The sequence below is a fragment of the Oncorhynchus mykiss genome, chromosome 28 (assembly GCF_057628025.1).
Source record: "Oncorhynchus mykiss isolate SJ-2025 chromosome 28, ASM5762802v1, whole genome shotgun sequence".
In the NCBI taxonomy this organism is placed as follows: Eukaryota; Metazoa; Chordata; class Actinopteri; order Salmoniformes; family Salmonidae; genus Oncorhynchus; species Oncorhynchus mykiss.
This window is the reverse complement of record NC_143049.1, coordinates 39,860,426-39,873,719: the sequence shown is the minus strand read 5'-3', so window position 1 is coordinate 39,873,719 and position 13,294 is coordinate 39,860,426. Positions and strand designations below refer to the sequence as shown.

The 13,294-nt window shown below is 36.9% G+C and overlaps 1 protein-coding gene across 1 annotated transcript in view; it reads right to left on the bottom strand.

Moving 5' to 3' along the window:
* The window catches only part of LOC110508247 (collagen alpha-1(XI) chain), a 257,758-nt gene that overhangs the window by 18,006 nt on the left and 226,458 nt on the right, over positions 1–13,294 (bottom strand). The window contains exons 52-54 of the mRNA XM_090225286.1: positions 9,941–9,994; positions 7,349–7,456; positions 6,618–6,671 (exon numbers count right to left, since the gene is read on the bottom strand). Of these exons, the coding sequence (XP_090081412.1) occupies positions 6,618–6,671; positions 7,349–7,456; positions 9,941–9,994 (216 nt within the window). The remainder of the gene's footprint in view (positions 1–6,617; positions 6,672–7,348; positions 7,457–9,940; positions 9,995–13,294) is intronic.

The window sequence follows — 13,294 nt, the reverse complement described above, 5'->3', positions numbered from 1 at the left end:
AGTATATCTAAGCAGTGGATGTAACAGTATATCTAAGCAGTGGATGTAACAGTATATCTAAGCAGTGGATGGACCAGTATACTAAGCAGTGGATGGACCAGTATACTAAGCAGTGGATGGACCAGTATATCTAAGCAGTGGATGGACCAGTATACTAAGCAGTGGATGGAACAGTATACTAAGCAGTGGATGGACCAGTATACTAAGCAGTGGATGGAACAGTATATCTAAGCAGTGGATGGAACAGTATATCTAAGCAGTGGATGGAACAGTATATCTAAGCAGTGGATGGACCAGTATATCTAAGCAGTGGATGGAACAGTATACTAAGCAGTGGATGGACCAGTATATCTAAGCAGTGGATGGAACAGTATACTAAGCAGTGGATGGACCAGTATACTAAGCAGTGGATGGAACAGTATATCTAAGCAGTGGATGGAACAGTATATCTAAGCAGTGGATGGAACAGTATACTAAGCAGTGGATGGACCAGTATATCTAAGCAGTGGATGTAACAGTATATCTAAGCAGTGGATGGACCAGTATATCTAAGCAGTGGATGGACCAGTATACTAAGCAGTGGATGGAACAGTATATCTAAGCAGTGGATGGAACAGTATATCTAAGCAGTGGATGGAACAGTATATCTAAGCAGTGGATGGAACAGTATACTAAGCAGTGGATGGACCAGTATACTAAGCAGTGGATGGACCAGTATACTAAGCAGTGGATGGAACAGTATATCTAAGCAGTGGATGGAACAGTATATCTAAGCAGTGGATGTAACAGTATATCTAAGCAGTGGATGGAACAGTATACTAAGCAGTGGATGGACCAGTATACTAAGCAGTGGATGGAACAGTATATCTAAGCAGTGGATGTAACAGTATATCTAAGCAGTGGATGTAACAGTATATCTAAGCAGTGGATGGACCAGTATACTAAGCAGTGGATGGACCAGTATACTAAGCAGTGGATGGACCAGTATATCTAAGCAGTGGATGGACCAGTATACTAAGCAGTGGATGGAACAGTATATCTAAGCAGTGGATGGAACAGTATATCTAAGCAGTGGATGTAACAGTATATCTAAGCAGTGGATGGAACAGTATACTAAGCAGTGGATGGACCAGTATACTAAGCAGTGGATGGAACAGTATATCTAAGCAGTGGATGTAACAGTATACTAAGCAGTGGATGGAACAGTATATCTAAGCAGTGGATGGAACAGTATGTCTAAGCAGTGGATGGACCAGTATATCTAAGCAGTGGATGGACCAGTATATCTAAGCAGTGGATGGACCAGTATACTAAGCAGTGGATGGAACAGTATACTAAGCAGTGGATGGAACAGTATATCTAAGCAGTGGATGGACCAGTATACTAAGCAGTGGCTGGACCAGTATATCTAAGCAGTGGATGGACCAGTATACTAAGCAGTGGATGGAACAGTATATCTAAGCATTGGATGGACCAGTATACTAAGCAGTGGATGGAACAGTATACTAAGCAGTGGCTGGACCAGTATATCTAAGCAGTGGATGGACCAGTATACTAAGCAGTGGATGGAACAGTATACTAAGCAGTGGATGGAACAGTATACTAAGCAGTGGATGGACCAGTATATCTAAGCAGTGGATGGACCAGTATACTAAGCAGTGGATGGAACAGTATATCTAAGCAGTGGATGGAACAGTATACTAAGCAGTGGATGGACCAGTATACTAAGCAGTGGATGTAACAGTATGTCTAAGCAGTGGATGGACCAGTATATCTAAGCAGTGGATGGACCAGTATACTAAGCAGTGGATGTAACAGTATGTCTAAGCAGTGGATGGAACAGTATATCTAAGCAGTGGATGGACCAGTATACTAAGCAGTGGATGGACCAGTATATCTAAGCAGTGGATGGACCAGTATATCTAAGCAGTGGATGGACCAGTATACTAAGCAGTGGATGGAACAGTATACTAAGCAGTGGATGTAACAGTATATCTAAGCAGTGGATGTAACAGTATGTCTAAGCAGTGGATGGAACAGTATATCTAAGCAGTGGATGTAACAGTATGTCTAAGCAGTGGATGGAACAGTATACTAAGCAGTGGATGGACCAGTATATCTAAGCAGTGGATGGACCAGTATATCTAAGCAGTGGATGGACCAGTATACTAAGCAGTGGATGGAACAGTATACTAAGCAGTGGATGTAACAGTATATCTAAGCAGTGGATGTAACAGTATATCTAAGCAGTGGATGGAACAGTATACTAAGCAGTGGATGGAACAGTATACTAAGCAGTGGATGGACCAGTATATCTAAGCAGTGGATGGAACAGTATACTAAGCAGTGGATGGACCAGTATACTAAGCAGTGGATGGACCAGTATACTAAGCAGTGGATGGAACAGTATATCTAAGCAGTGGATGGACCAGTATACTAAGCAGTGGATGGACCAGTATATCTAAGCAGTGGATGGACCAGTATACTAAGCAGTGGATGGAACAGTATATCTAAGCAGTGGATGGACCAGTATACTAAGCAGTGGATGGACCAGTATATCTAAGCAGTGGATGGACCAGTATACTAAGCAGTGGATGGAACAGTATACTAAGCAGTGGATGGACCAGTATACTAAGCAGTGGATGGAACAGTATACTAAGCAGTGGATGGAACAGTATACTAAGCAGTGGATGGAACAGTATACTAAGCAGTGGATGGACCAGTATATCTAAGCAGTGGATGGACCAGTATACTAAGCAGTGGATGGAACAGTATATCTAAGCAGTGGATGGACCAGTATACTAAGCAGTGGATGGAACAGTATACTAAGCAGTGGATGGAACAGTATATCTAAGCAGTGGATGGACCAGTATATCTAAGCAGTGGATGGAACAGTATACTAAGCAGTGGATGGACCAGTATATCTAAGCAGTGGATGGAACAGTATACTAAGCAGTGGATGGACCAGTATACTAAGCAGTGGATGGAACAGTATATCTAAGCAGTGGATGGAACAGTATATCTAAGCAGTGGATGGAACAGTATACTAAGCAGTGGATGGACCAGTATATCTAAGCAGTGGATGTAACAGTATATCTAAGCAGTGGATGGACCAGTATATCTAAGCAGTGGATGGACCAGTATACTAAGCAGTGGATGGAACAGTATATCTAAGCAGTGGATGGAACAGTATATCTAAGCAGTGGATGGAACAGTATATCTAAGCAGTGGATGGAACAGTATACTAAGCAGTGGATGGACCAGTATACTAAGCAGTGGATGGACCAGTATACTAAGCAGTGGATGGAACAGTATATCTAAGCAGTGGATGGAACAGTATATCTAAGCAGTGGATGTAACAGTATATCTAAGCAGTGGATGGAACAGTATACTAAGCAGTGGATGGACCAGTATACTAAGCAGTGGATGGAACAGTATATCTAAGCAGTGGATGTAACAGTATATCTAAGCAGTGGATGTAACAGTATATCTAAGCAGTGGATGGACCAGTATACTAAGCAGTGGATGGACCAGTATACTAAGCAGTGGATGGACCAGTATATCTAAGCAGTGGATGGACCAGTATACTAAGCAGTGGATGGAACAGTATATCTAAGCAGTGGATGGAACAGTATATCTAAGCAGTGGATGTAACAGTATATCTAAGCAGTGGATGGAACAGTATACTAAGCAGTGGATGGACCAGTATACTAAGCAGTGGATGGAACAGTATATCTAAGCAGTGGATGTAACAGTATACTAAGCAGTGGATGGAACAGTATATCTAAGCAGTGGATGGAACAGTATGTCTAAGCAGTGGATGGACCAGTATATCTAAGCAGTGGATGGACCAGTATATCTAAGCAGTGGATGGACCAGTATACTAAGCAGTGGATGGAACAGTATACTAAGCAGTGGATGGAACAGTATATCTAAGCAGTGGATGGACCAGTATACTAAGCAGTGGCTGGACCAGTATATCTAAGCAGTGGATGGACCAGTATACTAAGCAGTGGATGGAACAGTATATCTAAGCATTGGATGGACCAGTATACTAAGCAGTGGATGGAACAGTATACTAAGCAGTGGCTGGACCAGTATATCTAAGCAGTGGATGGACCAGTATACTAAGCAGTGGATGGAACAGTATACTAAGCAGTGGATGGAACAGTATACTAAGCAGTGGATGGACCAGTATATCTAAGCAGTGGATGGACCAGTATACTAAGCAGTGGATGGAACAGTATATCTAAGCAGTGGATGGAACAGTATACTAAGCAGTGGATGGACCAGTATACTAAGCAGTGGATGTAACAGTATGTCTAAGCAGTGGATGGACCAGTATATCTAAGCAGTGGATGGACCAGTATACTAAGCAGTGGATGTAACAGTATGTCTAAGCAGTGGATGGAACAGTATATCTAAGCAGTGGATGGACCAGTATACTAAGCAGTGGATGGACCAGTATATCTAAGCAGTGGATGGACCAGTATATCTAAGCAGTGGATGGACCAGTATACTAAGCAGTGGATGGAACAGTATACTAAGCAGTGGATGTAACAGTATATCTAAGCAGTGGATGTAACAGTATGTCTAAGCAGTGGATGGAACAGTATATCTAAGCAGTGGATGTAACAGTATGTCTAAGCAGTGGATGGAACAGTATACTAAGCAGTGGATGGACCAGTATATCTAAGCAGTGGATGGACCAGTATATCTAAGCAGTGGATGGACCAGTATACTAAGCAGTGGATGGAACAGTATACTAAGCAGTGGATGTAACAGTATATCTAAGCAGTGGATGTAACAGTATATCTAAGCAGTGGATGGAACAGTATACTAAGCAGTGGATGGAACAGTATACTAAGCAGTGGATGGACCAGTATATCTAAGCAGTGGATGGAACAGTATACTAAGCAGTGGATGGACCAGTATACTAAGCAGTGGATGGACCAGTATACTAAGCAGTGGATGGAACAGTATATCTAAGCAGTGGATGGACCAGTATACTAAGCAGTGGATGGACCAGTATATCTAAGCAGTGGATGGACCAGTATACTAAGCAGTGGATGGAACAGTATATCTAAGCAGTGGATGGACCAGTATACTAAGCAGTGGATGGACCAGTATATCTAAGCAGTGGATGGACCAGTATACTAAGCAGTGGATGGAACAGTATACTAAGCAGTGGATGGACCAGTATACTAAGCAGTGGATGGAACAGTATACTAAGCAGTGGATGGAACAGTATACTAAGCAGTGGATGGAACAGTATACTAAGCAGTGGCTGGACCAGTATATCTAAGCAGTGGATGGACCAGTATACTAAGCAGTGGATGGAACAGTATATCTAAGCAGTGGATGGACCAGTATACTAAGCAGTGGATGGAACAGTATACTAAGCAGTGGCTGGACCAGTATATCTAAGCAGTGGATGGAACAGTATATCTAAGCAGTGGATGTAACAGTATGTCTAAGCAGTGGATGGACCAGTATATCTAAGCAGTGGATGGACCAGTATACTAAGCAGTGGATGGACCAGTATATCTAAGCAGTGGATGTAACAGTATATCTAAGCAGTGGATGGACCAGTATACTAAGCAGTGGATGTAACAGTATGTCTAAGCAGTGGATGGACCAGTATATCTAAGCAGTGGATGGACCAGTATACTAAGCAGTGGATGTAACAGTATGTCTAAGCAGTGGATGGACCAGTATATCTAAGCAGTGGATGGACCAGTATACTAAGCAGTGGATGGAACAGTATACTAAGCAGTGGATGTAACAGTATGTCTAAGCAGTGGATGGACCAGTATATCTAAGCAGTGGATGGACCAGTATACTAAGCAGTGGATGTAACAGTATACTAAGCAGTGGATGTAACAGTATACTAAGCAGTGGATGGAACAGTATACTAAGCAGTGGATGGACCAGTATATCTAAGCAGTGGATGGACCAGTATACTAAGCAGTGGATGGAACAGTATATCTAAGCAGTGGATGGACCAGTATATCTAAGCAGTGGATGGACCAGTATATCTAAGCAGTGGATGGAACAGTATACTAAGCAGTGGATGTAACAGTATATCTAAGCAGTGGATGTAACAGTATATCTAAGCAGTGGATGGAACAGTATACTAAGCAGTGGATGGAACAGTATATCTAAGCAGTGGATGGACCAGTATATCTAAGCAGTGGATGGACCAGTATACTAAGCAGTGGATGGAACAGTATACTAAGCAGTGGATGGAACAGTATACTAAGCAGTGGATGGAACAGTATATCTAAGCAGTGGATGGACCAGTATACTAAGCAGTGGATGGAACAGTATACTAAGCAGTGGATGGACCAGTATACTAAGCAGTGGATGGAACAGTATACTAAGCAGTGGATGGAACAGTATATCTAAGCAGTGGATGGAACAGTATACTAAGCAGTGGATGGAACAGTATATCTAAGCAGTGGATGTAACAGTATACTAAGCAGTGGATGGAACAGTATACTAAGCAGTGGATGGACCAGTATACTAAGGATAAGTTACCCCAATATGAGGTGCTGTGAGCTGGGGAAAAGGGGCTACGTAAATACAAAACCTTGTAATTATCATGTTGTTATTACCATCGGTCCAGGAGGTCCGTCCATTCCAGAAGCACCTGGAAGTCCTTGTTCACCCTGAGAGCAAGTATCACATCATTCATTACATTATCCCTCACATTATCCATCACATTACCATTCCCATTACCACACAATTATAATAGTGATAATGTGACGATAAGTATTTGGCAGACACTGTCATCTGATTAGTTAGGACTTGAATGGAGCGTGTTAACTCATTTTATTGATTGATTTATTCGTTATTTTACCAGGTAAGATGACTGAGAACACATTCTCTTTTTACAGCAACGACCTGGGAAATAGTTACAGGGGAGAGGCGGGGGAATGAACGAGCCTTTTGGAAGCTGGGGATGATTAGGTGATCACCATGGTATGAGAGCCAGATTGGGAATTTAGCCAGGACACCGGGGTTAACACCCCTACTCTTACTATACGTGCCATGAGATCTTTAGTGACCACAAAGAGTCAGGACACCCGTTTTAATGTCTCATCTGAAAGAGGGCACTTTACACAGGGCAATGTCCCATTCACTGCCCTGGGGGCATTGGGATCTTCTTAGACCTGAGTAAAGAGTTTCTCCTACTGGCCCTCCAACACCACTTCCAGCAGCATCTGGTCTCCCATCCAGGGACCGACCTGGACCGACCCAACTTAGCTTCAGAGGCAACTCGTGACAGTGATACTGTAGCGTATAAATCAAAATATAACAGGTGATGTATAGCTAGGTAACTCACGACAGGGCCGGGGATTCCACGCAGGCCGTCAGGCCCAGGCTTCCCGGAGGGCCCCTGGGGTCCAACAGGTCCAGTTTTACCATCAGGCCCCTCGGCTCCAGCCTCACCCTGCAAAACACAATTATAACGCTCAATATACCTGTATCAATACCTTCAGCCACATCCTGGAGTTACATAGTAGTAATTCCCAGCTACATTCAAATACATTCAGCATGACCTTCCAGAGATACCTTATATGGCCTGCAGTAGTGAGGGTTCCTGAGGAGAAGTTTGAGAACCAGTTGCCTGGGTAACCAGAGCAATAAGCTTCTTTTCCATAAATATTATAGACAAGGAAGACAGAGAGATCTAGAAATTAGACTTGTGAAAACTGTTTAATAAAGTTCAATACAGTTGTATCGTACTACTACAACTGGCTCGAAAAAAAAGTTGAATGGCCGATATCAATACTACGCAGGCCAGTGTCTCTTGGCCAAGAGTTGAGGAGAGACTGACTGCATGACTTCTTCTTTTTTAGAAGAAACGTTAATGTGTTGAACATTCCAAATGGTTTGCATAGTCAACTTACACACAGCTCTGACCAACACACTTACCCCACCAGACATGCCACCAGGCAAATCCAGAACTAATTCAGGAAAGTGTACAGCGTTACATAGAGCCCTTAATGCATGTAACTCCCTTCCATCTCATATTGCTCAAATGAACAGCGAACCAGATAAAAAAACCCCAGAGAAAGCAACACATCATGGCTCTATTCTATTTGTGTGTATGTATTGATATGTGCCATTTATAAATTGATATAGTTCTGTCCTTGGGCTGTTCTTGTCTATTAATGTTCTGTATTATGACATGTTGTATGTTCTGTGTGGACTCCAGGAAGAGTAGTTCCTGCTTTCACAACAGCTAATAGGGATCCTAATAAAATAATTATATATATATATATATATAAATATATATATATATATATATATATATATATATATATATATACATACATACAGTACAAGGCACACCTGTTAATTGAAAAGCATTCCAGGTGACTACCTCATGAAGCTGGTTGAGAGAATCCCAAGAGTGTGCAAAGCTGTCATCAAGGCAAAGGGTGGCTACTTTAAACAATCTCAAATGTAAAATATATTTTGATTAGTTTAATAATTGATTCAATATGTGTTGGAAATTTCTCCCAAGGATGAACCAGACTTGTGGAGGTCTACCATTTTTTTTCAGAGGTCTTGGCTGATTTCTTTAGATTTTCCCATGATTTCAAGCAAAGAGACACTGAGTTTGAAGGTAGGCCTTGAAATACATCCACAGGTATACCTCCAATTGACTCAAATGATGTCAATTAGCCTATCAGAAGCTTCTAAAGCCATGACATAATTTTCTGGAATTTTCAAAGCTGTTTAAAGGCACAGTCAACTTAGTGTATGTAAACTTCTAACACACTGGAATTGTGATACACTGAATTATAGGTGAAATAATCTGTTTGTAAACAATTGTTGGATAAATTACTTGTGTCATGCACAAAGTAGATGTCCTATCCGACTTGCCAAAACTATAGTTTGTTATCAACAAGAAATGTGTGGAGTGGTTGAAAAACGAGTTTTAATGACTCCAACGTCAGTGTATGCAAACTTCCGACGTCAACTGTAGATACTGAAGTTCTCGGGATCTATAAGAATTCAGTTTTATTCAAACCTAAACAGACAAAGCTCCTTTCAAAGGTGTTTGGGAATTACAACAATCACACCACCTGTCATCTATCAGCCATGAGAACAGACACAAAAGATTGGAGATCCATGGATTTACCATCAGATCGGATGACGGGGTTGGAGGATTAAACCATTCTGACAACCAATTAGATGCCAGCTTTGACAGACCAGGAAGTTCTGAGGGGCTTTTGTCCTGTCTCCATCACATCAACTCTAATCCTACACTTCTGTTTGAATGGACGTGTGTGTGTGTGTGTGTCTGTGTGTGTGTGTGTGTGTGTGTCTGTGTGTGTGTGTGTGTGTGTGTGTGTGTCTGTGTGTGTGTGTGTGTGTCTGTGTGTGTGTGTGTGTGTGTGTGTGTGTGTGTGTGTGTGTGTGTGTGTGTGTGTGTGTGTGTGTGTGTCTGTGTGTGTGTGTGTGTGTGTGTGTCTGTGTTTGTGTGTGTGTGTGTCTGTGTGTGTGTGTGTGTGTGTGTCTGTCTGTGTGTGTGTGTGTGTGTGTCTGTGTGTGTGTGTGTGTGTGTGTGTGTGTGTGTGTGTGTGTGTGTGTGTCTGTGTGTGTCTGTGTGTGTGTGTGTGTGTGTGTCTGTGTGTGTGTGTGTGTGTCTGTGTGTGTGTGTGTGTGTCTGTGTCTGTCTGTGTCTGTGTGTGTGTGTGTGTGTGTGTCTGTGTGTGTGTGTGTGTCTGTGTGTGTGTCTGTGTGTGTGTGTGTGTGTGTGTGTGTGTGTGTGTGTGTGTGTGTCTGTGTGTGTGTGTGTGTGTGTGTGTCTGTGTGTGTGTGTGTGTCTGTGTGTGTGTGTGTGTGTGTGTGTGTGTGTGTGTGTGTGTGTGTGTCTGTGTGTGTGTGTGTGTCTGTGTGTGTGTGTGTCTGTGTGTCTTACCTTAGAACCCTTCTCTCCTTGTCTTCCCTCAGTACCGGCTGGTCCAATGGGTCCCTGGGGGGGGGGAAAGAGGCACCACTCATCAGCTTGGTATACAGTGTCCAATCACAGATGGTTAAAACAGTCTAAAGACAATACAACATCAATCAATCAATCCATTTATTTATAAAGCCCTTTTTACATCAGCCGATGTCACACAGTGCTGTACAGAAACCCAGCCTAAAACCCCATCTATTTAGTATACACTTGGGAAAAAAACAGTGCTTATTCAAGTTTATACATATATATATATATATATATATATATATATATATATATATATATATATATATATATATATATATATATGTGTGTATATATGATGAGTAATAACTACTGATGATCATTTCTCAATATACGACTGATGACCTTGACTAGAAGCAGAACCAGTGTATAGCAGGTCAGATAGGGACAATCAGCTATAGTACCTTATCAATATACGACTGATGACCTTGACTAGAAGGATATGACTATATTATTACAATGTTATGAATATATTATGACTATATTAACATCGATATGACTATATTATGACTATACTAATACCTATATGAGTATATTAATACTATATTATGACTATATTAATACCTATATGACTATATTAATACTATATTATGACTATACTAATACCTATATGACTATATTAATACCTATATGAGTATATTAATACTATATTATGACTATACTAATACCTATATGAGTATATTAATACTATATTATGACTATACTAATACCTATATGACTATATTATGACTATATTAATACCTATATGACTATATTAATACTATATTATGACTATACTAATACCTATATGACTATATTAATACCTATATGAGTATATTAATACTATATTATGACTATATTAATACCTATATGACTATATTAATACTATATTATGACTATACTAATACCTATATGACTATATTAATACCTATATGAGTATATTAATACTATATTATGACTATATTAATACCTATATGAGTATATTAATACTATATTATGACTATATTAATACCTATATGACTATATTAATACTATATTATGACTATATTAATACCTATATGACTATATTAATACTATATTATGACTATATTAATACCTATATGACTATATTAATACTATATTATATTAATACTATATTATGACTATACTAATACCTATATGAGTATATTAATACCTATATGACTATATTAATACCTATATGACTATATTAATACCTATATGTCTATATTAATACCTATATGACTATATTAATACCTATATGACTATATTAATACTATATGACTATATTAATACTATATGACTATATTAATACTATATTATGGCTATATTAATACTATATTATGGCTATACTAATACCTATATGAGTATATTAATACTATATTATGACTATACTAATACCTATATGACTATATTATGACTATATTAATACCTATATGACTATATTAATACTATATTATGACTATACTAATACCTATATGAGTATATTAATACCTATATGACTATATTAATACCTATATGACTATATTAATACCTATATGACTATATTAATACTATATGACTATATTAATACCTATATGACTATATTAATACTATATTATGACTATATTAATACCTATATGACTATATTAATACTATATTATGACTATATTAATACTATATTATGACTATACTAATACCTATATGAGTATATTAATACCTATATGACTATATTAATACCTATATGACTATATTAATACTATATTATGACTATATTAATACCTATATGACTATATTAATACTATATTATGACTATATTAATACTATATTATGACTATACTAATACCTATATGAGTATATTAATACTATATTATGACTATATTAATACCTATATGACTATATTAATACCTATATGACTATATTAATACCTATATGACTATATTAATACTATATTATGACTATATTAATACTATATGAGTATATTAATACTATATTATGACTATATTAATACCTATATGACTATATTAATACCTATATGACTATATTAATACTATATTATGACTATATTAATACCTATATGACTATATTAATACTATATTATGACTATACTAATACCTATATGACTATATTAATACTATATGACTATATTAATACTATATGACTATATTAATACTATATTATGACTATATTAATACCTATATGACTATATTAATACTATATTATGACTATACTAATACCTATATGAGTATATTAATACCTATATGACTATATTAATACCTATATGACTATATTAATACTATATTATGACTATATTAATACCTATATGACTATATTAATACTATATTATGACTATATTAATACTATATTATGACTATACTAATACCTATATGAGTATATTAATACTATATTATGACTATATTAATACCTATATGACTATATTAATACCTATATGACTATATTAATACCTATATGACTATATTAATACTATATTATGACTATATTAATACTATATGAGTATATTAATACTATATTATGACTATATTAATACCTATATGACTATATTAATACCTATATGACTATATTAATACTATATTATGACTATATTAATACCTATATGACTATATTAATACTATATTATGACTATACTAATACCTATATGACTATATTAATACTATATGACTATATTAATACTATATGACTATATTAATACTATATTATGACTATATTAATACCTATATGACTATATTAATACTATATTATGACTATACTAATACCTATATGACTATATTAATACTATATGACTATATTAATACTATATGACTATATTAATACCTATATGACTATATTAATACCTATATGACTATATTAATACTATATTATGACTAAATTAATACCTATATGGCTAAATTAATACCTATATGACTAAATTAATACCTATATGACTAAATTAATACCTTTATGTCTATATTAATACTATATTATGACTAAATTAATACCTATATGGCTAAATTAATACCTATATGACTAAATTAATACCTTTATGTCTATATTAATACTATATTATGACTAAATTAATACCTATATGGCTAAATTAATACCTATATGACTAAATTAATACCTATATGTCTATATTAACACTATATTATGACTAAATCAATACCTATATGACTAAATTAATACCTATATATTAATACTATATTAATACTATATTAATACCTATATGACTATATTAATACTATATTATGACTATATTAATACTATATTATGACTATACTAATACTATATTATGACTATATTAATACCTAGATGACTATACTTTGACTATATTAATACCTA